The sequence below is a fragment of the Coturnix japonica genome, unplaced genomic scaffold (genome assembly GCF_054131305.1).
Source record: "Coturnix japonica strain WE unplaced genomic scaffold, WE-NBRP24 Scf039, whole genome shotgun sequence".
NCBI classification, from domain to species: Eukaryota; Metazoa; Chordata; class Aves; order Galliformes; family Phasianidae; genus Coturnix; species Coturnix japonica.
This window is the reverse complement of record NW_028188942.1, coordinates 5,538,641-5,566,509: the sequence shown is the minus strand read 5'-3', so window position 1 is coordinate 5,566,509 and position 27,869 is coordinate 5,538,641. Positions and strand designations below refer to the sequence as shown.

The 27,869-nt window shown below is 55.6% G+C and overlaps 2 protein-coding genes across 2 annotated transcripts; both read right to left on the bottom strand.

Annotated features, from left to right (window-relative positions):
- On the bottom strand, window positions 1–27,615 carry LOC107307224 (uncharacterized). The gene is made up of 8 exons (XM_085530837.1): window positions 27,327–27,615; window positions 18,573–18,630; window positions 13,420–15,594; window positions 11,219–11,505; window positions 7,239–7,298; window positions 6,072–6,156; window positions 2,961–3,231; window positions 1–85 (listed from the first exon to the last, which is right to left on the bottom strand). The coding sequence occupies exons 1-8, from the start codon at window positions 27,549–27,551 to the stop codon at window positions 1–3; spliced, it is 3,246 nt and encodes a 1,081-aa protein (XP_085386963.1). The 5' UTR covers window positions 27,552–27,615.
- Window positions 20,817–24,394, bottom strand: LOC107307225 (uncharacterized). Its single transcript, XM_085530790.1, has 2 exons — window positions 22,825–24,394; window positions 20,817–22,675 (listed from the first exon to the last, which is right to left on the bottom strand). The coding sequence occupies exons 1-2, from the start codon at window positions 23,192–23,194 to the stop codon at window positions 22,212–22,214; spliced, it is 834 nt and encodes a 277-aa protein (XP_085386916.1). The 5' UTR covers window positions 23,195–24,394; the 3' UTR covers window positions 20,817–22,211.
- Window positions 27,616–27,869: the final 254 nt, after the last annotated feature.

Sequence of the window (27,869 nt, the reverse complement as noted above, 5' to 3'; positions counted from 1 at the left end):
CTATTCCCCCCAATCCCCCCCCCCCCTCACCTTTTTTTGCCATTCTCTCCATTTTCGGGCCTCGATTTTGTCACATTTCCGGTACCTGATGGGGGGGGGGGGGGCGTCACTTATGGGGTGTGTGTCCCCCCATTTAGGGTCCCCCATTGACCTATAGGACCCATCCACTTCCTGTCCCCCCCCATTTCCTACCCCCCCAACTTCCTGTCCCTCCCCATTTCCGGGTTCCCCCCATTTCCTGTCCCCCCCACTTCCTGTCCCCCCCATTTCCTGCCTCCCATCCACTTCCTGTCCCCCCCATTTCCTGTCCCCCCATTTCCTGTCCCCCCATTTCCTGTTCCCCCCACTTCCTGCTTCCCCATTTCTAGGTCCCCCCTACTTCCTTTCCCCCCCAGTTCCTGTCCCCCCCACTTCCCGTTCCCCCCATTTCCGGGTTCCCCCCCCATTTCCTGCCTCCCCCACTTCCTGTCCCCCCCCATTTCCTGTCCCCTCATTTCCTGTCCCCTCCACTTCCTGTCCCCTCCATTTCCTTCCCCCACACACTTCCTGTCCCCATTTCCAGCCCCCCCCATTTCCTGTTCCCCCCCATTTCCTTCCCCCCCACTTCCTGTTCCCCCCCACTTCCTGTCCCCCTCATTTCCTCTTCCCCCACTTCCTGTCCCCCCACTTCCTGTCCCCCCCATTTCCATCCCCCCCCACTTCCTGTCCCCCCATTTCCTGCCCCCACCCACTTCCTGTCCGCCTTATTTCCTCTTCCCCCACTTCCTGTCCCCCCATTTCCTTCCCCCCCGACACTTCCTGTCCCCCCCACTTCCTGTCCCCCCACTTCCTGTCCCCCCCATTTCCATCCCCCCCCCATTTCCAGCCCCCCCCACTTCCTGTCTCCCCCATTTCCTTCCCCCCACACACTTCCTGTTCCCCCCCACTTCCTGTCCCCCTCATTTCTGGGTTCCCCCCCCACTTCCTGTCCCCCCACTTCCTGTCCCCCCCACTTCCTGTCCCCCTACTTCCTGTCCCCCCATTTCCTGTACCCCCCAATTCCTGTCCCCCCACTTCCTGTTCCCCCACTTCCTGTCCCCTCATTTCCTGTTCCCCCACTTCCTGTCCCCCCACTTCCTGTCCCCCCCATTTCCATTCCCCCCCCTGTTATCTCACACGCAGCACTGTTTCTTGGTGCTGGGCCCCCCGAATTTGGGTTTATCTCCCCCCCACTTCCTGTTCCCCCATTTCCTGCCCCCCCTCATTTCTTGTCCCCCCCATTTCCTGTCTCCCTTACTTTCTGTCCCCCCACTTCCTGTCCCCCCACTTCCTGTCCCCCTCATTTCCTCTTCCCCCACTTCCTGTCCCACTTCCTGTCCCCCACTTCCTGTCCCCCCCATTTCCTGTCCCCCCACTTCCTGTTCCCCCCACTTCCTTTTCCCCCATTTCCTCTTCCCCCACTTCCTTTCCCCACCCCACTTCCTGTTTCCCCCCATTTCCTCTTCCCCCACTTCCTGTCCCCCCATTTCCGGGTCCCCCCACTTCCTGTCCCCCCCATTTCCTTCCCCCCCCCCACTTCCTGTTCCCCCCCACTTCCTGTCCCCCCATTTCCAGCCCCCCCACTTCCTTTCCCCCCATTTCCTGTTCCCTCATTTCCTCTTCCCCCACTTCCTGTCCCCCTCATTTCCTCTTCCCCCACTTCCTGTTCCCCCATTTCCTGACTCCCCCACTTCCTGTCCCCCCATTTCTGGGTCCCCCCCACTTCCTCTTCCCCCATTTCCGGGTTCCCCCCCCATTTCCTGCCCCCTCATTTCCAGCCCCCCACACTTCCTGTCCCCCCACTTCCTGTCCCCCCCATTTCCTCTTCCCCCCACTTCCTGTTCCCCCCCACTTCCTGTCCCCCCCATTTCCTGTCCCTCCCACTTCCTGTCCCCCCACTTCCTGTCCCCCCATTTCCTGTTCCCTCATTTCCTGTCCCCCCCATTTCCTGTCACCCCCCATTTCCTGCCCCCCCCACTTCCTGTCCCCCTCATTTCCTCTTTCCCCACTTCCTGTTTCCTTCCATTTCCTCTTCCCCCACTTCCTGTCCCCCAACTTCCTGTCCCCCTCATTTCCTCTTACCCCACTTCCTGTTCCCCATTTCCTGCCCCCCCCACTTCCTGTCCCCCCCATTTCCTGTCCCCCCATTTCTGTGTTCCCCCCCCTTCCTGTCCCCCCACTTCCTGTCCCCCCCATTTCCAGTTCCCCCCCCTGTTATCTCACACGCAGCACTGTTTCTTGGTGTTGGGCCCCCCGAATTTGGGTTTATCTCCCCCCCACTTCCTGTCCCCCCATTTCCTCCCCCCCACTTCCTGTCCCCCCATTTCCTGTCCCCCCACTTCCTGTCCCCCCCATTTCCTGTCCCTCCCACTTCCTGTCCCCCCACTTCCTGTCCCCCCATTTCCTGTCCCCCCACTTCCTGTCCCCCCCACGTCCTGTCCCCCCATTTCCTGCCCCCACCCACTTCCTGTTCCCCCAATTCCTGTCCCCCCACTTCCTGTCCCCCCACTTCCTGTTCCCCCACTTCCTGTCCCCTCATTTCCTGTTCCCCCACTTCCTGTCCCCCCACTTCCTGTCCCCCCCATTTCCATTCCCCCCCTGTTATCTCACACACAGCACTGTTTCTTGGTGCTGGGCCCCCCGAATTTGGGTTTATCTCCCCCCCACTTCCTGTCCCCCCCCATTTCCTGTCCCCCCACTTCCTGTCCCCCCCACTTCCTGTTCCCCCATTTCCTGCCCCCCCCCATTTCTTGTCCCCCCCATTTCCTGTCTCCCCCACTTCCTGTCCCCCATTTCCAGCCCCCCCACTTCCTGTCCCCCCATTTCCTGTCCCCCCACTTCCTGTCCCCCCCATTTCCTGTCCCCCCACTTCCGTGTCCCCCCCACTTCCTGTCCCCCCACTTCCCGTTCCCCCATTTCCATTCCCCCCCCCGTTATCTCACACGCAGCACTGTTTCTTGGTGTTGGGCCCCCCGAATTTGGGTTTATCTCTGCAGTTGGGACACTCCCCGCAGTCCTGCAGTTTCCTACATCCCCGGCACTTCCCGCATCGAGCCCGACGGTTCTTCCGGGTACGACGAACCGGGACCGAACCGGAACCGGAAACGGAACCAACGGAACCGGAACCAACGGAACCGGATCGAGAAGTTCCACCCGGTGCCGGGTCCAGGCGGCTCCGTTTGGGACGGGACTCGGAGGAGTCCGACGAGGAATCTATGGGGGATAATGGGGGGATATGGGGGTTAATAGGGGGGGATTGGGGGTAATGGGGGGTAATACGGGATAATGGGGGGCAATGGGGGTAATAGGGGATAATGGGGGTCAATGGGGGGACATGGGGGTTAATAGGGGGGGATTGGGGGGTAATAGGGGATAATGGGGGGATATGGGGGTTAATAGGGGGGATTGGGGGTAATGGGGGGTAATAGGGGTCAATGGGGGGACATGGGGGGACATGGGGGTAATAGGGGATAATGGGGGGACATGAGGGGTTAATAGGGGGTTATTGTGGGTAATGGGGGTAATACAGGATAATGGGGGGTATGGGGGGATATGGGGGTTAATAGGGGGGATTGGGGGTAATGGGGGGTAATAGGGGGACATGGGGGTAAATAGGGGGGTAGAGGGGGCAATAGGGGGTAATGGGGAGGGGGTTCATGGGGGGCAATGGGAGTTCATGGGGGTAATAGGGGATAATGGGGGTCAATGGGGGGCAATAGGGGTTAATGGGGGGTAATAGGGGATAATGGGGGGACATGAGGGGCAATGGGGCTTAATAGGGGGGATTGGGGGTAATGGGGAATAATGGGGGAAAATGGGGGGATATGGGGGTTAATAGGGGGGATTGGGGGTAATGGGGGGTAATGGGGGGTCATGGGGGGCAATGGGGGGTAGGGGGGGCAATAGGGGGTAATGGGGAGGGGGTTAATGGGGGGACATGGGGTGTTATAGGGGGGTACTGGGGTTAATGGGGGTTAATAGGGGATAATGGGGGGACATGGAGGGTTAATAGGGGGGTATAGGAGGGCAATGGGGGTCAGAGGGGACAATGGGGGTCAATGGGGGGACAAGGGGGGCATTGGGGGGTAGGGGGGGCAATAGGGGGTAATGGGGAGGGGGTTAATGGGGGGCAATGGGGATTAATAGGGGTAATAGGGTATAATGGGTGTTAATAGGGGATAATGGGGGTTAATGGGGGGACATGGGGGGTTAATAGGGGGGGATTGGGGGCAATGGGAGGTAATAGGGAATAATGGGGGGATATGGGGGTTAATAGGGGGGGAACTGGGGGTAATGGGGGGCAATAGGGGATAATGGGGGGTCATGGGGGGCAGTGGGGGGTATTGGGGGTAATAGGGGATAATGGGGGTTAATGGGGGGAGATGGGGGGCAATTGGGGGTTATAGGGGATAATGGGGGGACATGGAGGGTAATAGGGGATAATGGGGGTCAATGGGGGGACATGGGGGGTTAAGAGGGGGTTATTGGGGGTAATGGGGGGTAATGGGGGGTAATAGGGGATAATGTGTGTTAATGGGGGGATGTGGGGGTTAATAGGGGGGTATTGGGGATAATGGAGGTTAATGGTGGTTAATGGGGGTTAATGGGGGTTAATAGGGGGCAATGGGGGTTAATGGAGTTTAATGGGGGGCAATGGGGGATAAGGGGGGGATGTGGGGGGGTAATACAGGGGTATTGGGGATAATGGGGGGTAATAGGGGATAAAGGGGGTTAATAGGGGGTAATAGGGGATAATGGGGGGACATGGGGGGACGTGGGGGTTAATAGGCGGGTATTGGGGGGTAATAGCGGATAATGGGGGGACATGGGGGTTAATAGGGGGGGATTGGGGGCAATGGGGGGTAATAGGGGATAAAGGGGGTTAATAGGGGGTAATAGGGGATAATGGGGGGACATGGGGGGACGTGGGGGTTAATAGGCGGGTATTGGGGGGTAATAGCGGATAATGGGGGGACATGGGGGTTAATAGGGGGGGATTGGGGGCAATGGGGGGTAATAGGGGATAATGGGGGTTAATGGGGGTTAATGAGGGTTAATGGGGGTCAATGGGGGGACATGGGGGTTAATAGGGGGGTATTGGGGGTAATTGGGGTAATAGGGGATAATGGGGGTTAATGGGGGGACATGGGGGGTTAATAGGGGGGTATTGGGGGGTAATAGGGGATAATGGGGGTCAATGGGGGGCAATGGGGGGTATAGGAAGGCAATGGGTGTTAATATGGGATAATGGGGGAACATTGGGGGACATGGGGGGATAATAGGGGGGTATTGGGGTTAATGGGGGGTAATAGGGGATAATGGGGGTCAATGGGGGGCTTAATGGGGTCAATTGGAGGCAATGGGGGGCAATGGGGGGGATGGGGGGGGTTAATGGAGACAATAGGGGGTTAATGGGGGGAATAGGGATGACTAGTGGTAATGGGGGCGTTAATGGAGGCAATAGGGGGTTAATGGGGGGAATAGGGGCAATGGGGTTAATGGGGGTTAATGGGGGGAGTTAATGGGGCCAATGGGGGTAATGGGGGTTAATGGGGATTCAATGGTGGGCAATAGGGGGTCAATGGGGGAGAATGGGGGGAGTTAATGGGGCCAATGGGGGGTAATGGGGGTTAATGGGGATTCAATGGTGGGCAATAGGGGGTCAATGGGGGGTAAGGGGGCACCCACCACCCTCTCCATCCCCATTACCCCCCCAAGCCCCTCTCCCCCCACCCCATTAACACCCCATATCCCCCAACCCCACAATCCCCCCCATCACCCCCCCATTACCCTCCATTGCAGACCCCCCATATCCCCCATTACCCTCCATTGCAGACCCCCCATGTCCCCCCATTACCCTCCATTGCAGACCCCCCATCTCCCCCCATTGCAGACCCCCCATATCCCCCATTACCCTCCATTGCAGACCCCCCATATCCCCCATCTCCCCCCATTACCCCCCATCTCCCCCCATTACCCTCCATTGCAGACCCCCCATATCCCCCATTACCCTCCATTGCAGACCCCCCATATCCCCCCATATCCCCCATTACCCTCCATTGCAGACCCCTCCCCCGTGGTGCTGGTCCCATGTTTGATGTCGGGTCGGAACACGGACGGAACCGGAACCACACAGAGCTGAGGGGACACAAGGGATATAGGGAGATATAGGGGGATATACGGGGAGATAGGGGGATATAGGGATATATGGGGAGATATGGGGAGATATAGGGGATATATGGGGATATATGGGGAGATATGGGGAGATATAGGGGATATATGGGGATATATGGGGAGATATGGGGAGATATAGGGGATATATGGGGATATATGGGGAGATATGGGGATATAGGGGGATATATGGGGATATAGGGGGATATATGGGGATATATGGGGATATATGGGGATATATGGGGGTATATGGGGATATATGGGGAGATATGGGGAGATATGGGGATATATGGGGAGATATGGGGATATATGGGGAGATATGGGGATATAGGGGGATATATGGGGATATAGGGGGATATATGGGGATATATGGGGATATATGGGGATATATGGGGGTATATGGGGATATATGGGGAGATATGGGGAGATATGGGGATATATGGGGAGATATGGGGATATATGGGGAGATATGGGGAGATATGGGGATATATGAGAATATGTGGAAATGGATGGAAATATATAGAGATGTATGGCGATGTATGGGGGAATAGGAGGATATATGGGGATGTATGGGGAGATATGGGGAGATATGGGGATATATGGGGATATATGGGGTTATATAGGCATGTATGGGGATGTATGGGGATATATGGGGATATATGGGGATGTATGGGGATATATGGGGTTGTATAGGCATGTATGGGGATATATGGGGATGTATGGGGATGTATGGGGATGTATGGGGATATATGGGGATATATGGGGATGTATGGGGATGTATGGGGATATATGGGGATATATGGACGGATACAGGAATGTATGTGGATGTATGGACATATGGGGACATATGGGGACATAATGGGGACATAATGGGGACATAATGGGGATATATGGAAGGACATATGGGGGCTTATGGGGACAGATTGGGGGGACGTGAGAGGTATGGGGGGACATATGGGGACATAGGGAGATATATGGGGACATATGGGGACATATGGAGATATATGGGGACATATGGGGTCCTATAGGACCCCCGGGTCCCCCCCCACCTGTGGGTCTCCAGGTTCCCACGGGGGGTCTTCAGGTTCTTCCTTCAGCCCCGGTGACACCTGGGGGGTAATGGGGGGTAATGGGGGACACGGAGACCCTATATCACCCTATATATCCCCCTATATCCTCCTATATATCCCCCCATATATCCCCCTATATCCTCCTATATATCCCCCTATATATCCCCCTATATATCCCCTATATATCCCCCTATATATCCCTATATATCACCCTATATATCCCCCTATATATCCCCCCATATATCCCCCTATATATCCCCCCATATATCCCCCTATATATCCCGCCATATATCCCCCCATATATCCCCTATATATCCCCCTATATTTCCCTATATATCACCCTATATATCCCCCTATATATCCCCCCATATATCCCCCCATATATCCCCCTATATATCCCCCTATATATCTCCCCATATATCCCCCTATATATCCTTATATATCCCCCTATATATCCCCCTATATATCCCTATATATCCCCCTATATATCCCCCTATATATCCCCCTATATATCCCCCTATATCCCCCCATATATCCCCCTATATATCCCTATATATCCCCCTATATATCCCTATATATCCCCCTATATATCCCCCTATATCACCCTATATATCACCCTATATATCCCTATATATCCCCCCATATATCCCCCTAGATATCCCCCCATATATCCCCCTATACATCCCCCTAGATATCCCCCTAGATATCCCCATACCCCCCCATATCCCCCCATACACCCCCACATCCCCCTATTAACCCCCATATCCCCCCATTTACCCCCCCCATCCCCCCATATCCCCCCATACCGCCCCATATCCCCCCTATATGACCCCATACAGACCCCATACCCCCCATATCCCCCCATCTCCCCCCACAGACACCCCATTCCCCCCATACACCCCAATATCTCCCATCCCTGCCCCCCATATCCCCCTACCCATCCCATTCCCCCCCCACATCCGCCCCATATCTCCCCATATCCCCCCCCATACCTCCCCATATCCCCCATCCCTGCCCCCCATACCCCCCATACCCCCCACATCCCCCATACCCCCCCATACAACCCCATATCCCCCATTAACAACCCCATATCCCCCTTTAACCCCCCCATACCCCCCTATATCACCCCATAAAGACCCCATATCCCCCTTTAACCGCCCCATACCCCCCTATATCACCCCATAAAGACCCCATATTCCCCCTATACCACCCCATACCCCCCTATACCACCCCATAAAGACCCCATATCCCCCCTTAACCACCCCATACCCCCCTATATCCCCCCATACAGACCCCATACCCCCCTATATCCCCCCTTAACCACCCCACACCCCCCTATATCACCCCATACAGACCCCATATCCCCCTTAATCACTCCATACCCCCCTATATCACCCCATAAAGACCCCACAACCCCCTTAACCACCCCATACCCCCCTATATCACCCAATATAGACCCCATACCCCCCCTTAACCACCCCATACCCCCCTATATCACCCCATAAAGACCCCATATCCCCCCTATACCACCCTATAAAGACCCCATATCCCCCCTATACCACCCCATACCCCCCTATATCTCCCCATAAAGACCCCATATCCCCCTTTAACCACCCCATATCCCCCTATATCACCCCATACAGACCCCATACCCCCCTATATCCCCCCTTAACCACCCCATACCCCCTCTATATCACCCCATACAGACCCCATATCCCCCTATATCCCCCCTTAGCCACACCATACCTCCCTATATCCCCCCATACAGACCCCATATCCCCCTTTAACCTCCCCATACCCCCCAATATCCCCCCTTAACCACCCCATACCCCCCTATATCCCCCCATACAGACCCCATACCCCCCTATATCCCCCCTATACCACCCCATACCCCCCTATATCACTCCATACAGACCCCATACCCCCCTATATCCCCCCATAGAGCCCCCATATCCTCCCTATACCACCCCATACCCCCCTATATCCCCCCATAGAGCCCCCATATCCCCCCTATACCACCCCATACCCCCCTATATCCCCCCATAGAGCCCCCATATCCCCCCACTCACGCGGTGCCTGCTGTCGATGTGCTGCAGTTGGATCCTGGCCCTGCTCAGCAGGCTGTACACGCGGTCCATGCTCAACACTGCGGACCCCCCCCCTGCCCCACTGCCGGCCCCATTGCCCCCCTTTATGTCCCCAATGGCCCCATTGCCCCCCTTTATGTCCCCAATGGCCCCACTGCCCCCCTTTATGTCCCCAATGGCCCCATTGCCCCCCTTTACATCCTCAATATCCCCCTTTATATCCCCAACCCCCCCAATGCCCCCTTCTATGTCCCCAACGCCCCCCATCGTGCCCCCAATGCCCCACTTCACGTCCCTAATCCCATCCTTCGTGTCCCCATTGGCCCCTTTTAAGGCCCCATTGGCCCCATTCATGTCCCCAGTGCTGTCCCCAAGGCTGACTCCAATACCCCCCTTATTATCCCCAATGCCCCCCTTAGGGCCCCCAATGGCCCCAATACCATCCTTATTGCCCCCAATGGCCCCCTTATTGCCCCCAATTGCCCCAATACCATCCTTATTATCCCCAATGCCCCCCTTGGTGCCCCCAATGCCCCCAATGCTGTCCCCAATGCCCCCCTTATTGCCCCCAATGGCCCCAATGTCCCCCTTATTGCCCCCAATGACCCCAATGCTGCCCCCAATGTTCCCCTTATTGCCCCCAATGTCCCCAGTGCCCCCCTTGGTGCCCCCAATGCCCCCAATACCGTCCCCACCGTCCCCCTTAGCGCCCCCCATATCCTCCTTATTGCCCCCAATGTCCCCACCGCCCCCCTTAGCGCCCCCCATATCCTCCTTATTGCCCCCAATGCCCCCTATGCCGCCCCCCAAGTCCCCCTTAGCCCCCCCCCCGCCATCCCCAGCCCCCTGGCCCCCAAAGTGGGGCAGTGTGAGATGGTTGTGGGGCTGGAGGTGGCGCCGCTCGGGGCTGGTTGTGGGGCTGCCCTCCAAGTCCCCATCCCGTAGGGACTGATAGATACGAAGGTGGGCGGCGCTGGGGGTGAATTGGGGGGCGCGGAGCAGGGGGGGGCGGCGGGACGGGACCCCATTGGGGTCCTTTGGGGGGGTTATGGGGTCATTTAGGGGGGTTATGGGGTCCTTTGGGGGGGTTATGGGGTCACTTGGGGTGGCTATGGGGTCATTTGGGGGGGCTATGGGGTCATTTGGGGGGGCTATGGGGTCATTTAGGGGGGCTATGGGGTCATTTGGGGTGGCTATGGGGTCATTTGGGGGGGTTATGGGGTCCTTTGGGGGGGTTATGGGGTCATTTAGGGGAGTTATGGGGTCATTTAGGGGGGCTATGGGGTCATTTAGGGGGGCTATGGGGTCCTTTAAGGTTGGGATTGGGTCCTGTGGGGCTGTGGGGTCACTTAGGGTGGCTATAGGGTCCTTTAAGGTGGATATGGGGTCCTTTGGGGCGGCTATGGTGTCATTTAGGGTGGCTATGGGGTCCCTTAGAGTGTCTATGGGGTCCTTTGGGGTGCCTACGGGGTCATTTAGGGTGGCTGTGGGGTCTTTTAGGGTGGCCTTGGGGTCTTTTGGGGTGGCTTTAGGGTCCATTAGGATGGTTATGGGGTCACTTAAGGTGACGATGCGGTTCTTTAAGGTGGCTATAGGGTCCTTTAGGATCACTATGGGGTCACTTGGGGTGGCTGTGGGGTCCTTTAGGGTGACCCTGGGGTCCCTTAGGGTGACTATGAGATCATTTAGGATGACTTTGGGGTTCTTTAGGGTGACTTTGGGGTCCCTTAAGATGCCTATGGGGTCCTTTAGGGTGGCTCTGGGCTCATTTAGGATGGCTGTAGGCTCCCTTAAGGTGGCTGTGGGGTCTTTTAGGGTCCCTATGGAGTCCTTTGGGGTGGTTATGGGGTCAGGGAGAGGAATGGGGTCGACCTCTATGGTGTCCCTGCTTGGCTGGCGCTGCTCAATGTGGGTCCCAATGGAGTCCTTGGGGGTCGCGTCGGGGACTCCTGGTGTCACTGTGGGGTCTCCCATTGTCAGCCCCATAGCGGCCGTGGGGGGGGGGCTCAGCCCCATAGCCGCTATGGGGTGGGGGGGGCAGCAGGGGGACGTCCATCGGAAGGTGGGTTGGCGCAGGATGGAGCGACGTGGGGCGCCCCATAGCGGGGAATGGGGGGAGGAAGAGGCGGCTGGAGGCCAGTGGTGCCGTGGGGGGTCACCTGTGGGGGGGTTATAGGGTTAGATGGGGGGGTATGGGGTCATATGGGGGGTTATGGGGTCAGATGGGGGGCTATGGGGTTATATGGGGGGGTTATGGGGTTATATGGGGGGTTATAGGGTTAGATGGGGGGGCTATGGGGTCACATGGGGGGTTATAGGGTTAGATGGGGGGGCTATGGGGTCACATGGGGGGTTATAGGGTTAGATGGGGGGGCTATGGGGTTATATGGGGGGTTATAGGGTTAGATGGGGGGTTATGGGGTTAGATGGGGGGTTATAGGGTTAGATGGGGGGGCTATGGGGTCAGATAGGGGGGTTATGGGGTTAGATGGGGGGGCTATGGGGTCAGATGGGGGGGTTATGGGGTCAGATGGGGGGGTTATGGGGTCAGATGTGGGGTTATGGGGTCACATGGGGGGGCTATGGGGTCAGATGGGGGGGTTATAGGGTTAGATAGGGGGGCTATGGGGTTAGATGGGGGGGCTATGGGGTCAGATGGGGGGTTATAGGGTTAGATGGGGGGGCTATGGGGTCAGATGGGGGGTTATGTGGTTATATGGGGGGTTATGGGGTCAGATAGGGGGGCAGGGGGTCAACTGGGGGAGTTATGGGGTTATATGGGGGGGTTATGGGGTTAGATGGGGGGGCTATGGGGTCAGATGGGGGGGTTATAGGGATAGATGGGGGGCTATGGGGTCAGATGAGGGGGTTATAGGGTTAGATGGGGGGGCTATGGGGTCAGATGAGGGGGTTATAGGGTTAGATGGGGGGGCTATGGGGTCAGATGAGGGGGTTATAGGGTTAGATGGGGGGGCTATGGGGTCAGATGAGGGGGTTATAGGGTTAGATGGGGGGGCTATGGGGTCAGATGAGGGGGTTATAGGGTTAGATGGGGGGGCTATGGGGTCAGATGAGGGGGTTATAGGGTTAGATGGGGGGGCTATGGGGTCAGATTGGGGGGTTATAGGGTTAGATGGGGGGGCTATGGGGTCAGATAGGGGGGCTATGGGGTTATATGGGGGGGTTATGGGGTTATATGGAGGCGTTATGGGGTTGGATGTGGAGCAAGGTGTTACCTAAGGGGGTTATGGGGTCATATGGGGGTTATGGGGTCACTCAGAGGGGATATGGGGTCAGATAGGGGGGACAAGGAGTAAGCTGGGGGGGTCTAGGGGTTAACCTGGGGGGGTTATAGGGTTAGATGGGGGGCTATGGGGTCAGATGGGGGGTTATGGGGTTACCTATGGGGGATATGGGGTCAGACGGGGGGGTCACAGGGTCAGGTGGGGAGGTCTAGGGGTTATATGGGGGGGTTATGGGGTTATACGGGGGGGTTATGGGGTTATATGGGGGGGTTATGGGGTGACATGGGGGTGGCTATGGGGTCACTTAGACGGGATATGGGGTCACCTGGGGGGTTATGGAGTCAGATGAGGGGATAGGGGTTACCTGGGGGGGTTATGGGGTCACATGGGGGGGTTATGGGGTGACATGGGGATGGCTATGGGGTGACATGGGGGTGGCTATGGGGTGACATGGGGGGGTTATGGGGTCACATGGGGTGGCTATGGGGTCAATGGGGGTTATGGGGTCACTCTATGGGGTGTTATGGGGTCACTTTATGGGGTGGCTATGGGGTCACATGGGGGTTATGGGGTCACATGGGGGTTATGTGGTCACATGGGGGTTATGGGGTCACTCTATGGGGTTATGGGGTCACTCTATAGGGTGGTTATGGGGTCACTCTATGGGGTGGCTATGGGGTCACATGGGGGTTATGGGGTCACATGGGGTGGTTATGGGGTCACATGGTGGTTATGGGGTCACTCTATGGGGTGGCTATAGGGTCACTCTATGGGGTTATGGGGTCCCTCTATGGGGTTATGGGGTCCCTCTATGGGTCCCGCTGTTACCTGTGTGCTGGCTGCTGTCCCCGCTCGCCGTCCCGCTGTCACTCACAGCTGAGCCCTCAGTGCTGCCAGCCACAACGACCCCAATAGACATCCCATAATCCTTAATGGGCATCCCATTGTCCCTAATGGACATCCCATTGTCCTTAATGGGCGTCCTATTGTCCTCAATCGGCATCCCATTGTCCTTAATGGACATCCCATAATCCTTAACGGGCATCCCGTTGTCCTTAATGGGCATCCCATTGTCCTTAATGGACATCCCATTGTCCCTAATGGGCATCCCATTGTCCTCAATGGGCATCCCATTGTCCCTAATGGACATCCCATTGACCCCAATGCCCGTCCTATTGTCCCCAATGGATATCCCATTGTCTTCAATGCCCGTCCTGTTGTCCCCACTGCTTCTCCTATTGTCCCCAATGCCCGTCCTATTGTCCCCAATGATGATCCTATTGTCCCCAATGACCATCCTATTGTCCCCAATAGACATCCCATTGTCCTTAATGGACATCCCATTGTCCCCAATGCCCGTCCTATTGTCCCCAATGACGATCCCATTGTCCCCAACCACCGTCCCATTGTCCCCAATGGCCTTGGGGCCGTCCCCAACCACCATCCCATTGTCCCCAATGATGGTCCTATTGTCCCCAACCGCCATCCCATTGTCCCCAATGGCCCCATTGAGCGTCCCATTGTCCCCAATGGCCTTGGGGCCGTCCCCAACCACCGTCCCATTGTCCCCAATGACCATCCTATTGTCCCCAATGATGGTCCTATTGTCCCCAACCACCGTCCCATTGTCCCCAATGGCCCCATTGAGCGTCACCTTGTCCCCAAGCAGCACCCAGCAGCCCCTGTCCCTCTCTATGCTGCCCCCAGTGTGGGTCACGTTGTCACCCAGCCCCACCCGGCCGCCCCCAAACCCACCCACCATCCCATTGTCCCCCCCATCCATCCCACTGTCCCCATTGCCCCCAATGGCCATCGCACTGTCCCTAAGCACCCCCACCCCATCCCTATAGGCCGCCCCGTTGCCCCCCACGGCCTCAGAGCTCTCATTATTCCCCCCTTCGTTGTCCCCATAGGCCACAAAGCGCCTGGGGGGGCGGATGGGGCGGGAGGACCGAGCGCTGACCAACGGCATCACAAACTGACGCAGCCGCCGCAGCACCGGGATGCGCCGCCGCCCCGAATGAGGCACCGCCACGGCCCTGCTGCTGCTGCCGGCCCCACTGCTGGCCCTGACCCTACTACTGACCCTACAGGGCACCCTATTGATAACCCTGGCCCTACTGATGGTCCTATTGGGGGTCGTCGCTGGACTGTTGGCCCTATTGGGAGACCTGGCGCTGTCCATGGTGCTGATCCTGGAACTGTCCATGGTGCTGACTTGGGAGCTGTCAGTGGTGCTGATTTTGGAGCTGGCCGTGGTGCTGGATTTGGAGCTGTCAGTGGTGCTGACTTTGGAGCTGTCCCTGGTGCTGATCCCGGTGCTGTCCATGGTGCTGGATTTGGAGCTGTCCGTGGTGCTGGATTTGGAGCTGTCCGTGGTGCTGATCCCGGTGCTGTCCATGGTGCTGGATTTGGAGCTGTCCGTGGTGCTGATCCCGCAGCTGTCAGTATGTGCGACTATGGGGCTGCCCATGCTTCTAGACATGCCGCTGTCCATGGTGCTGATCCTGGCACTAGTCCTCGAACTGCCCCTGGTGCTGATTCTGGTGCTGTCCATGGTGCTGGTAATGGCGCTGTCCGTGGTGCTGACACTGATGCTGTCCATTAAATTGGTCCTGGCCCTGGAGCTGTCCATGGTGCTGGTTCTGGAGCTATCCCTGGTGCTGAACCTGGTGCTGACCCTGGAGCTGGCTCTGGTACGGCCCCTGGTGCTGATCTTGGCACTGACTCTGTTGCTGACCCTGGTGATGACCCTGGAGCTGTCCGTGGTGCTGATCCTGGAGCTGTCCGTGGTGCTGATCCTGGAGCTGTCCGTGGTGTTAATCCTGGAGCTGGCCATGGTGCTGGCTCTGGTACTGGCTCTGGTGCTGGCCCGCATGCGTTGTCCCTGGAGCTGTAGGTCGCTGGTTGTGGGGCTCTCATCTGTGCTGTCCATGCTGCTGTCACTGCTGTCAGCCGTGTCATCGAAGGGGGCTGTGGGGGAGTTTGCGGAGGGGGCTGAACCTGTGGGGAGATGGAGGGTTTTGGTTGGGGGGCTGGGGACGCAATGGGGGGGGGGGGAGGTTGGAACAGTGCTGGGGACACAATGGGGATGCATTGGAGACAATGGGGGTTTCAATGGGGACAACTTGGAGACATGGGGGAGGTTGGGGACATCACTGGGGACACATTGAAGAGATTGGGGACGCCATTGGGGACACATTGGGAAAGTTGGGAATGGTGTTGGGGACACATTGGGGACATCATTAAAGAGATTGGGGACATCATTGGGGACATGTTGGGGACATCATTGGGGACACAATGGGGACATAATTGGGGACATCACTGGGGACACATTGGGGTCATCATTGGGGACATCATTGGGGACACAGCTGGGATGTTGGGGACATCATTGGGGACACGTTGTAGAAATCACTGGGGATACTGGGGACATAATTGGGGACACACTGGGGGCGTCATTGGGGACATCATTGGGGACACATGGGGGATATTGGGGACGTCATTGGGAACACATTGAGGATGTTGGGGTCATCACTGGGGACATGTTATGAAGGTTGGGGACATTGTGGAGACACGTTGGGGACATTATTGGGGACATGATGGGGAGGTTGGACACCACTGGGGACATTGGAGCCATCGTTGAGGACAGTGGGGACAACGAGGACATCATTGGGGACAATGGGGACATCATTGGGGACAATGGGGACATCATTGGGGACATGTTAAAGGGGTTGAGGACGTCACTGGGGACACGTTAGGAAGGTTGAGGACGTCATTGGGGACACAATGGGGACATCACTGGGGAGATTGGGGATGTCATTGGGGATATCACTGGGGACACATGGGGGATGTTGGGGACACCATTGGGGTCATCATTGGGGACACAGCTGGGATGTTGGGGACATCATTGGGGACACGTTGGGGTCATCACTGGGGACATCATTGGGGACACAGCTGGGATGTTGGGGACACCAATGGGGACACGTTGGGGACATCATTGGGGACACATGGGGGATGTTGGGGACATCACTGGGGACATGTTGTAGAAATCATTGGGGACACATTAGGAACATCACTGGGGAGACTGGGGACATCATTGGGGACACACTGGGGACACATGGAGGATGTTGGGGACGTCATTGGGGACACATAGAAGAGATTGGGGACATCATTGGGGACATGTTGGGAAGGTTGGGGACAGTGTTGGGGACACATTGGGGACATCATTAAAGAGATTGGGGATGTCATTGGGGACACATTGGGGTCATCACTGGCGACACCATTGGGGACACATTGGGGACATCATTGGGGACATGTTGGGGATGATGGGGACGTCATTGGGGACACATTGGGGTCATCATTGGGGACATCGCTGCGGACACATGGGGGATATAGGGGACATCATTGGGGACACGTTGGGGTCATCATTGGGGACATCATTGGGGACACATGGGGGATATTGGGGACGTCATTGGGGACACGTTGGGGACATCATTGGGGACATCATTGGGGACACATTGGGGACACACTGGGGACGTCATTGGGGACATCATTGGGGACATGTTGGGGATGATGGGGACGTCATTGGGGACACATTGGGGTCATCATTGGGGGCATCGCTGGGGACACATGGGGGATGTAGGGGACTTAATTGGGGACACATTGGGGACATCATTGGGGACATCATTGGGGACACATGGGGGACACATGGGGGATATTGGGGACGCCATTGGGGACACATTGAAGAGATTGGGGACGCCATTGGGGACACATTGGGAAGGTTGGGGACAGTGTTGGGGACACATTGGGGACATCATTAAAGAGATTGAGGACATCATTGGGGACATGTTGGGGTCATCACTGGGGACACCATTGGGGACACATTGGGGACATCATTGGGGACATGTTGGGGTCATCATTGGGGACATCGCTGGGGACACATGGGGGATATAGGGGACGTCATTGGGGACACGTTGGGGACACATTGGGGACATCATTGGGGACACAGCTGGGATATTGGGGACATCATTGGGGACACGTTGTAGAAATCACTGGGGAGACTGGGGACATAATTGGGGACACACTGGGGGCGTCATTGGGGTCATCACTGGGGACACATGGGGGATATTGGGGACATCATTGGGGACACATTGAGGATGTTGGGGTCATCACTGGGGACACGTTATGAAGGTTGGGGACATTGTGGAGACACGTTGGGGACATTATTGGGGACATGATGGGGAGGTTGGACACCACTGGGGACATTGGAGCCATCGTTGAGGACAGTGGGGACAACGAGGACATCATTGGGGACAATGGGGACATCATTGGGTATAATAGGGACATCATTGGGGACAATGGGGATATCATTGGGGACAATGGGGATATCATTGGGGACACATGGGGACATCATTGGGTACAATGAGGATATCATTGGGGACAATGGGGATATCATTGGGGACAATGGGGACATCATTGGGGACAATGCGGACATCATTGGGTACAATGAGGATATCATTGGGGACAATGGGGATATCATTGGGGACAATGGGGATATCATTGGGGACACATAGAAGAGGATGTTGGGGGATGTTGGGGACCCCCTTTGGGGTCACTTTAGGGTCACATTGGGGTCACATTAGGGTCACTTTGGGGTCACATTGGGGTCACTTTGGGGTCACTATGGGGACACACTGGGGTCACTTTAGGGTCACTTTAGGGTCACATTGGGGTGACTTTAGGGTCACTTTGGGGTCACATTGGGGTCACTTTGGGGTCACATTGGGGTCACTTTAGGGTCACTTTGGGGTCACCTTAGGGTCACTATGGGGTCACATTGGGGTCACTTTGGGGTCACTTTAGGGTCACATTGGGGTCACATTGAGGTCACTTTGAGGTCACTTTGAGGTCACTTTGGGGTCACACTGGGGTCACATCGGGGTCACACAGGGGTCACCCTGGGGTCACTCGGTGTCACTGACCTCTCCTTGACCTCCTTTGTGCCGCCATCTCGTCGGGCAGGAAACCCCAAATTGGAGCCTGGGGGCGGAGCCAACATTAGACACGCCCCCTTCATAGGCCACGCCCCCTTCATAAGCCACGCCCCCATCCATAAGCCACACCACCATAAGCCACGCCCACATCATAGGCCACGCCCCCTTCATAAGCCACACCCACATAATAACCCACGCCCCCTCATAAGCCACGCCCACATCATAAGCCACACTCCCATAAGCCACACCCCCACAAGCCACGCCCCTTCATAGGCCTCACCCACATTATAAGCCACGCCCCCCATAAGCCACGCCCCTTTCATGAGGCACGCCCCTTCATAAGCCACGCCCCCTTCATTAGCCACGCCCCCATTCATAAGCCACGCCCGCATCATAAGCCACACCCACATCATAAGCCACACTCCCATAAGCCACACCCCCACAAGCCACGCCCCTTCATAGGCCTCACCCACATTATAAGCCACGCCCCCCATAAGCCACGCCCCTTTCATGAGGCACGCTCCTTCATAAGCCACGCCCCCTTCATAAGCCACACCCACATAATAAGCCACGCCCTTCCCCCTCCATAAGCCACACCCCCATTCATAAGCCACGCCCACATCATAAGCCACGCTCGCATCAAAAGCCACACACCCCATAGGCCACGCCCCCCCCAATAAGCCACGCCCACATCATAAGCTACGCCCCCATAAGCCACACCCCTCTCATGAGCCACGCCCCTTCATAAGCCACGCCCCCTTCATTAGCCACGCCCCCATTCATAAGCCACGCCCACATCATAAGCCACGCCCACATCATAGGCCACTCCCCCCATAAGCCACGCCCCTTTCATAAGCCACACCCACATCATAAGCCACGCCCCCTCCATAAGCCACGCCCCTTCCATGAGCCGCGGCCCCTTTATAAGCCACGCCCCTTTCATAAGCCACGCCCAACTCCGTGTTCCTTTAAGCCCCGCCCACCCCCCATAAGCCCCGCCCCCTAACACACAATGTCCTCATTTGCATAAGCCCCGCCCACACCCAATGCCTCCAAATCCAAGTCCACTGCTCTAAGCCACGCCCACATCAGGGCCTCATTTGCATAAGCCACATCTGCATAAGGTCCTCATTTGCATAAGCCACTCCCGTATAAGGTCCACATTTGCATAAGCTGCTCCCACATAAGGTCCTCATTTGCATAAGCCACTACCACATATGGTCCTCATTTACATAAGCCACTCCCACATAAGGTCCTCATTTGCATAAGCTGCTCCCACATAAGGTCCTCATTTGCATAAGCCACTACCACATACGGTCTTCATTTGCATAAGCCGCTCCCACATAAGGTCCTTATTTGCATAAGCCACTCCCACATAAGGTCCTCATTTGCTTAAGCCGCTCCCACATAAGGTCCTCATTTGCATAAGCCGCTCCCACATCAGATCCTCATTTGCATAAGCCCCACCCACATAAACCACACCCACCAAATCCAATCCCTCCATAAGCCCCGCCCCATAACACACTAGATCATTTGCATAAACCACACCCACTGCCCTAAGCCACGCCCACATAAAAATCCTCGTTTGCATAAACCACGCCCAAACACCCAACATTCCCATAAGCCCCACCCCGAGATCCTCATTTGCATACGCCCTGCCCACTACCCCCAAGCCACGCCCACATACAGTCCTCATTTGCATAAGCCCCGCCCCTTCTGGAGCCCCACCCCCAACTCCACGCTCCATAAGCCCCGCCCCATAATCACACACTGTCCTCATTTGCATAAGCCGCACCCACTACCCCCATAAGCCCCGCCCACATCGGGTCCTCATTTGCATAGGCCACGCCCACAACATCTAGTGCTCTCATAAGCCCCGCCCACACAACACACAAGATCCTCATTTGCATAAGCCACGCCCACTAACACAAGCCACGCCCACATAATATCCTCATTTGCATAAGCCACGCCCACTCCCTTAGCCACGCCCCTTCTGAAGCCCTACCCCCATAATCACACGCGGACCTCATTGGCATGAGCCACGCCCCCCCCCCATATTAACACGTGGGGTCATTTGCATAAGCCCCGCTCCATGTTAACACGTAGGGCTCTCATTTGTATAAGCCCCGCCCCCCATGTTAACACGTGGGGCCCTCATTTGCATAAGCCACGCCCGCAACATCCAATGCGCCCATAAGCCCCGCCCCTATAACACACAAGACCCTCATTTGCATAAGCCACACCCACTAACCCAAGCCACGCCCACACACGGTCCTCATTTGCATAAGCTGCATCCACTACCCCCCCATAAGCCACGCCCACATCGGTCCTCATCTGCATAAGCCACGCCCACAACATCCAATGCTCCCATAAGCCCCGCCCCCGTAACACACAAGATCCTCATTTGCATAAGCCACGCCCATTAACCCAGGCCTTGCGCACATAATATCCCCATTTGCATAAGCCACGCCCACTCCCTTAGCCACGCCCCTTCTTAAGCCCCACCCCCATAATCACACACGGACCTCATTTGCATAAGCCCCGCTCCATGTTAACATGTAGGGTTCCCATTTGCATAAGCCCCGCCCCCCCATGTTAACACGTGGGGTCCTCATTTGCATAAGCCACGCCCACTACACGGATGACACGAGAACATACGACACAACCATGTGACATGGAGACATAGCACACGCGTGACACGTGACGCAAGAACATGTGTGACACGGGGACATCGTATGACACACGGCGCAATAAGACACAGGGACACGCGTGACACCGGGACGTAACACACATGTAACGCACATGTGACATGAGAACATATGACACGCGTGACACAAGGACACGTGTGACACGGCAAACATGACATAGGGACATGCGTGACAATGCGATATATGACACATGACATGGAAACACATGTTTACATGGGGACACGCGTGACATGGGGACATACAACACACGTGACACACTAATATGACATGGGAACACACGTGACATGGGGATGTATAACACACATGACATAGGAACCTGTGACACGTGTGACATGGGGACATAAAACACATGTGACATGGAGACACGTGTGACATGTGACACAGCAATGTGACATAGGACACATGTGACATGGGAGCATATAACACGTGTGACACGGGAACATATGACACGTGTGACACGGGAACATACGACACACGTGACATGGAAACATAACACGCTTAGCACAGCAATATTACACAGGGACACATGTGACATGGGGACATATAACACGTCAGACACAGCAACGTGACATGGGATGTGTATGACATGGGGACATACAACACACATGACACAGGAACATGTGAGACGTGGGGACACGTGTGTCAGTCGGACACATGACACACATGACACAGCAACATGACACGTGTGACATGGGGACATAAGACACACGTGACGTGCGGACGCGTGTGACATAAGGGCATGTGACATGTATGACATGAGTGACATGGAGACATAACACACGTGTGACATGAAGACACATGTGACGTGTGAAACAACAATGTGACGTGGGGACGTGTGACACGGGAACATATGACACGTGTGACACGGGAACATATGACACACGTGAGGTGGAAACATAACACGCTTAACACAGCAATATTACACAGGGACACGTGTGACATGGGGACATACAACATGTCTGACACAGCAATGTGACATGGGATGTGTATGACATGGGGACATACAACACACGTGACGCAGGAACATGTGAGATAAGGGAACACACGTGTCAGTCGGACACATGACACACATGACACAGCAACATGACACGTGTGACATGGGGACATAAGACACACGTGACGTGCGGACGCGTGTGACATAAGGACATGTGACACGTATTACATGAGTGACATGGAGACATAACACACGTGTGACATGAAGACACGTGTGACATGTGACACAACAATGTGATGTGGGGACACGTGTGACACGGGAACATATGACACGTGTGACACGGGAACATATGACACGTGTGACATGGAGACATAGAACACATGTGACATGGGAACATACGACACGTGTGACAAGGGAACATACGACACATGTGACATGGAGACAACACGCTTAACACAGCAACGTGGCATAGGGACACACATGTGACATGGGGACATACGACATGTCTGACACAGCAACGTGACATGGGATGTGTATGACATGGCGTCATACAACACACATGACACAGGAACATGTGAGACGTGGGGACACGTGTGTCAGTCGGACACATGACACACATGACACAGCAACATGACACGTGTGACATGGGGACATAAGACACACGTGACGTGCGGACGCGTGTGACATAAGGGCATGTGACATGTATGACATGAGTGACATGGAGACATAACACACGTGTGACATGAAGACACATATGACGTGTGAAACAACAATGTGACGTGGGGACGTGTGACACGGGAACATATGACACGTGTGACACGGGAACATATGACACACGTGAGGTGGAAACATAACACGCTTAACACAGCAATATTACACAGGGACACGTGTGACATGGGGACATACAACATGTCTGACACAGCAACGTGACACGGGATGTGTATGACATGGGGACATACAACACACATGACACAGGAACATGTCAGATAAGGGAACACACGTGTCAGTCGAGCATATTACACACGTGACACAGCAACATGACACATATGTGACATGGGGACATAAGACACACGTGACATAGGGACACGTGTGATATAAGGACATATGACGCGTATGACATGAGTGACATGGAGACATAACACACGTGTGACATGGGGACACGTGTGACATGGGAACATATGACACGTGTGACATGGAGACATAGAACACATGTGACATGGGAACATACGACACGTGTGACACGGGAACATATGACACATGTGACATGGAGACATAACACGCTTAACACAGCAACGTGACATAGGGACACACGTGTGACATGGGGACATACGACATGTCTGACACAGCAATGTGACATGGGATGTGTATGACATGGGGACATACAACACACATGACACAAGAACATGTGAGATAAGGGAACACACGTGTCAGTCGAACATATTACACACGTGACACAGCAACATGGCAGGGGGATCCATGTGACATGAGAACATGTGACACACGTGACACAGGGACACGCGTGACATGGAGACATGACACAAACGTGACACAACAACATGACAAGGGACACGTGACATGGAGACATAACACACGTGTGACACGACAGCGTGACACGGGGACACGAGTGACTTGGGGATACATGACACATGTGACACATGTGACATGGGGGCACACATGTGACACGCGGACACGTGACATATGTGACACAGCAACGTGACGTGGGAACACACGTGACAAGGGGACGTATGACACATGTGACATGTGACACACGTGAAGTGGGGACAGGTGACATGAGAACATGTGACACGCGTGACATGAGGACGTATGACACACGTGATACAAGGACACGTGGGACGTGAGAACATACAACACACGTGACACAACACGACACAGGGACACGTGTGACATGGGAACATGTAACACATGTGACACAGCAACGGCACATGGGAACACGCGTGACATGGGGACGTATGACACACGTGACATGTGACACACGTGAAGTGGGAACACGTGACGTGAGAACATGTGACACGCGTGACATGGGGACGTATAACACACGTGACACAGCAACGTGACACGGGGACACGCGTGACACAGGGACAGAACACGGCCCATAAGAACCTCAGCCCCATAACTACATCCCAGCCCCACAAGTGCCCCATAAGTACCCCCCCAGCCCCACAAGTGCCTCCAAGCCCCACATGTGCCCCATAAGTACCTCTGCCCCATAGCTACATCCCAGCCCCACAAGTGCCCCATAAGTACCTCAGCCCCACAAGTGCTTCCCTGCTGCCCCACAAGTGCCCCATAAGTACCTCAGCCCCATAACTACATCCCAGCCCCACAAGTGCCCCATAAGTACCCGCCCAGCCCCACAAGTGCCTGCTAGCCACACATGTGCCCCATAAGTACCTCAGCCCCATAACTACATCCCAGCCCCACAAGTGCCCCATAAGTACCTCTGCCCCATAGCTACATCCCAGCCCCACAAGTGCCCTATAAGTACCTCAGCCCCATAACTACATCCCAGCCCCACAAGTGCCTTATAAGTACCTCAGCCCCAGTAACTACATCCCAGCCCCACAAGTGCCCCATAAGTACCTCTGCCCCATAGCTACATCCCAGCCCCACAAGTGCCCTATAAGTACCCCCCCGGCCCCACAAGTTTCTCCTAGCCCCACATGCACCCCATGAGTACCTCAGCCCCATAACTACATCACAGCCCCACATGCTCCCCACAAGTACCTCTTCACCTTCCCCTTACTCCCCCAGCCCCATAACCTCCTCCAGCCCCATAAGTACCCCTCAGCCCCATAACCACCACAACCCCACACCTCCCCCTGTCAACCACCCCATAACCTTCCCCAGCCCCACAACCTCCCCCCCAGCCCCATAACCCCACAACCCCCCCCCACAGCCCCACACCTTCCCCTTACTCCCCCAGCCCCACAACCACCCCCCAGCCCCACATCTCCCCCCCCAACCCCACACCTCCCCCTCACCTCCACAGCCCCATAACTTCCTCCAGCCCCACACATCATCCTCACAACCACCCCCAGCCCCATAACCTCCATTCAGCCCCACATCTCCCCCAGCCCCACATCCCCCATTCAGCCCCACATCCCCCATTGATCCCATTCACCCCATTGATCCCATCAATCCCATTCACCCCATTGATCCCATTGATCCCATTGACCCCATTGACCTCATTGATCCCATTCACCCCATTGATCCCATTGATCCCATAGACCCCATTGATCCCACTGATCCCATTGATTCCATTCACCCCATTGACCCTATTGATCCCATTGATCCCATTCACCCCATTCACCCCATTGATCCCATTGATCCCATTGATCCCATTGATCCCCTTAATCCATTGATGCCATTGATCCCACTGATCCCATTGACCCAATCGATTCCATTCACCCCATTGATACCACTGATCCCATTGATCCCATCGATCCCATTCACCCCATTAACCCCATTCACCCCATTAATCCCACTGATCCCATTGATCCCATTCACCCCATTAATCCCACTGATCCCATTGATCCCATAGACCCCATTGATCCCATTGATCCCACTGACCCCATTGATCCCATAGACCCCATTGATCCCACTGATCCCATTGATCCCATTCACCCCATTGACCCTATTGATCCCATTCACCGCATTCACCCCATTGATCCCACGGATCCCATTCACCCCATTGATCCCATTAACCCCATAGACCCCATTAATCCCATAGACTCCATAGATCCCATTCACCCCATTGATCCCATTTACCCCCTTCACCCCATTAATCCCATTGATCCCATTCACCCCACTGACCCCATAGATCCCACAGACCCCATAGATCCCATTGACCCCATTGATCCCATAGATCCCATAGACCCCATTGATCCTATTAATCCGATAAATCCCATTCACCCCATTAACCCCATTGGTCCCATTGATCCCATTAACCCCATTGACCCCATTAATCCCATCGATCCCACTGACCCCATTGGTCCCATTCACCCTATTGATCCTATTCACCCCATAGATCCCATTAACCCCATAGACCCCATAGATCCCATTGATCCCATTCACCCCATTCACCCCATAGACCCCATAGATCCCATTGATCCCATTCACCCCATTGATCCCATAGACCCCATTGATCCCACAGATCCCATTGACCCCATTAATCCCATTCACCCCATAGACCCCATAGATCCCATTGATCCCATTCACCCCATTGATCCCATAGACCCCATTGACCCCATTAATCCCATCGATCCCACTGACCCCATTGATCCCATTCACCCCATAGACCCCATTAATCCCATAGACCCCATAGATCCCATTCACCCCATTGATCCCATTCACCCCATTGATCCCATTCACCCCATAGACCCCATTAATCCCATAGACCCCATAGATCCCATTCACCCCATTGATCCCATTCACCCCATTGATCCCATTCACCCCATAGACCCCATAGACCCCATTGATCCCATAGACCCCATAGATCCCATTCACCCCATAGATCCCATAGACCCCGTTAATCCCATAGATCCCATAGACCCCATTTACCCCATTGACCCCATAGACCCCATTGACCCCATTAATCCCATCGATCCCACTGACCCCATTGATCCCATTCACCCTATTGATCCTGTTAATCCCATAGATCCCATTAACCCCATAGACCCCATTAATCCCATAGACCCCATAGATCCCATTCACCCCATAGATCCCATTCACCCCATTGATCCCAATCACCCCATAGACCCCATAGACCCCATAGACCCCATAGATCCCATTCACCCCATAGATCCCATTCACCCCATTGATTCCAATCACCCCATATACCCCATAGACCCCATAGATCCCATTCACCCCATTGATCCCATTCACCCCATAGACCCCATAGACCCCATTAATCCCATTGTCCCCATTGATCCCATAGACCCTATTGATCCCATTGACCCCATAGATCCTATTGATCCCATTGACCCCATAGACCCCATAGACCCCATTGATCCCATAGACCCCATTAATCCCATAGACCCCATAGCCCCTATTAATCCCATAGCCCCCACAGTTCCTCACCTTCCCGTTCTCTCTCCTCATCGCGTCCCGGAACCGCCCGAATCCCGCCGCGATCCCGAGCACAACCCGAAGAGTCGGATCCGAACCGGAACCGGAAACGTGAACCGGGACGGTACCGAGAGGAACCCGGAACCGGAAACAGGAACGGGACGGAGCGCGGGGGGGGCGACCCGGGAAACGGCCCCGGGGGGGAACGGGAACAGACGGGGAACCGCCCGCCGCCATCTTGGATTGAGGGGAGGGGGCGGAAGGGGACGGACCGGAAGCGGAAGGGGAAGAGCAAGAGGCGGAAGTGGAGGGGGTGAAAGGCGGAATGGAGAGTGTAAGCCGGAAGTGGAGGTTACGAGGCGGAAGTGGAAGGCTACGGCCGCCGCCATCTTGGGAGGGGTGGGGGGCGGAAGTGGAGGGTACGAGGCGGAAGTGGAGGGTAAGAGGCGGAAGTGGAGGGCTATGGGAGCCGCCATGTTGTGAGGACTGGGGGACGGAAGTGGAATGCAACGGGTGCCGCCATCTTGGGAGGAGTGGGGGGCGGAATTGAAGGGT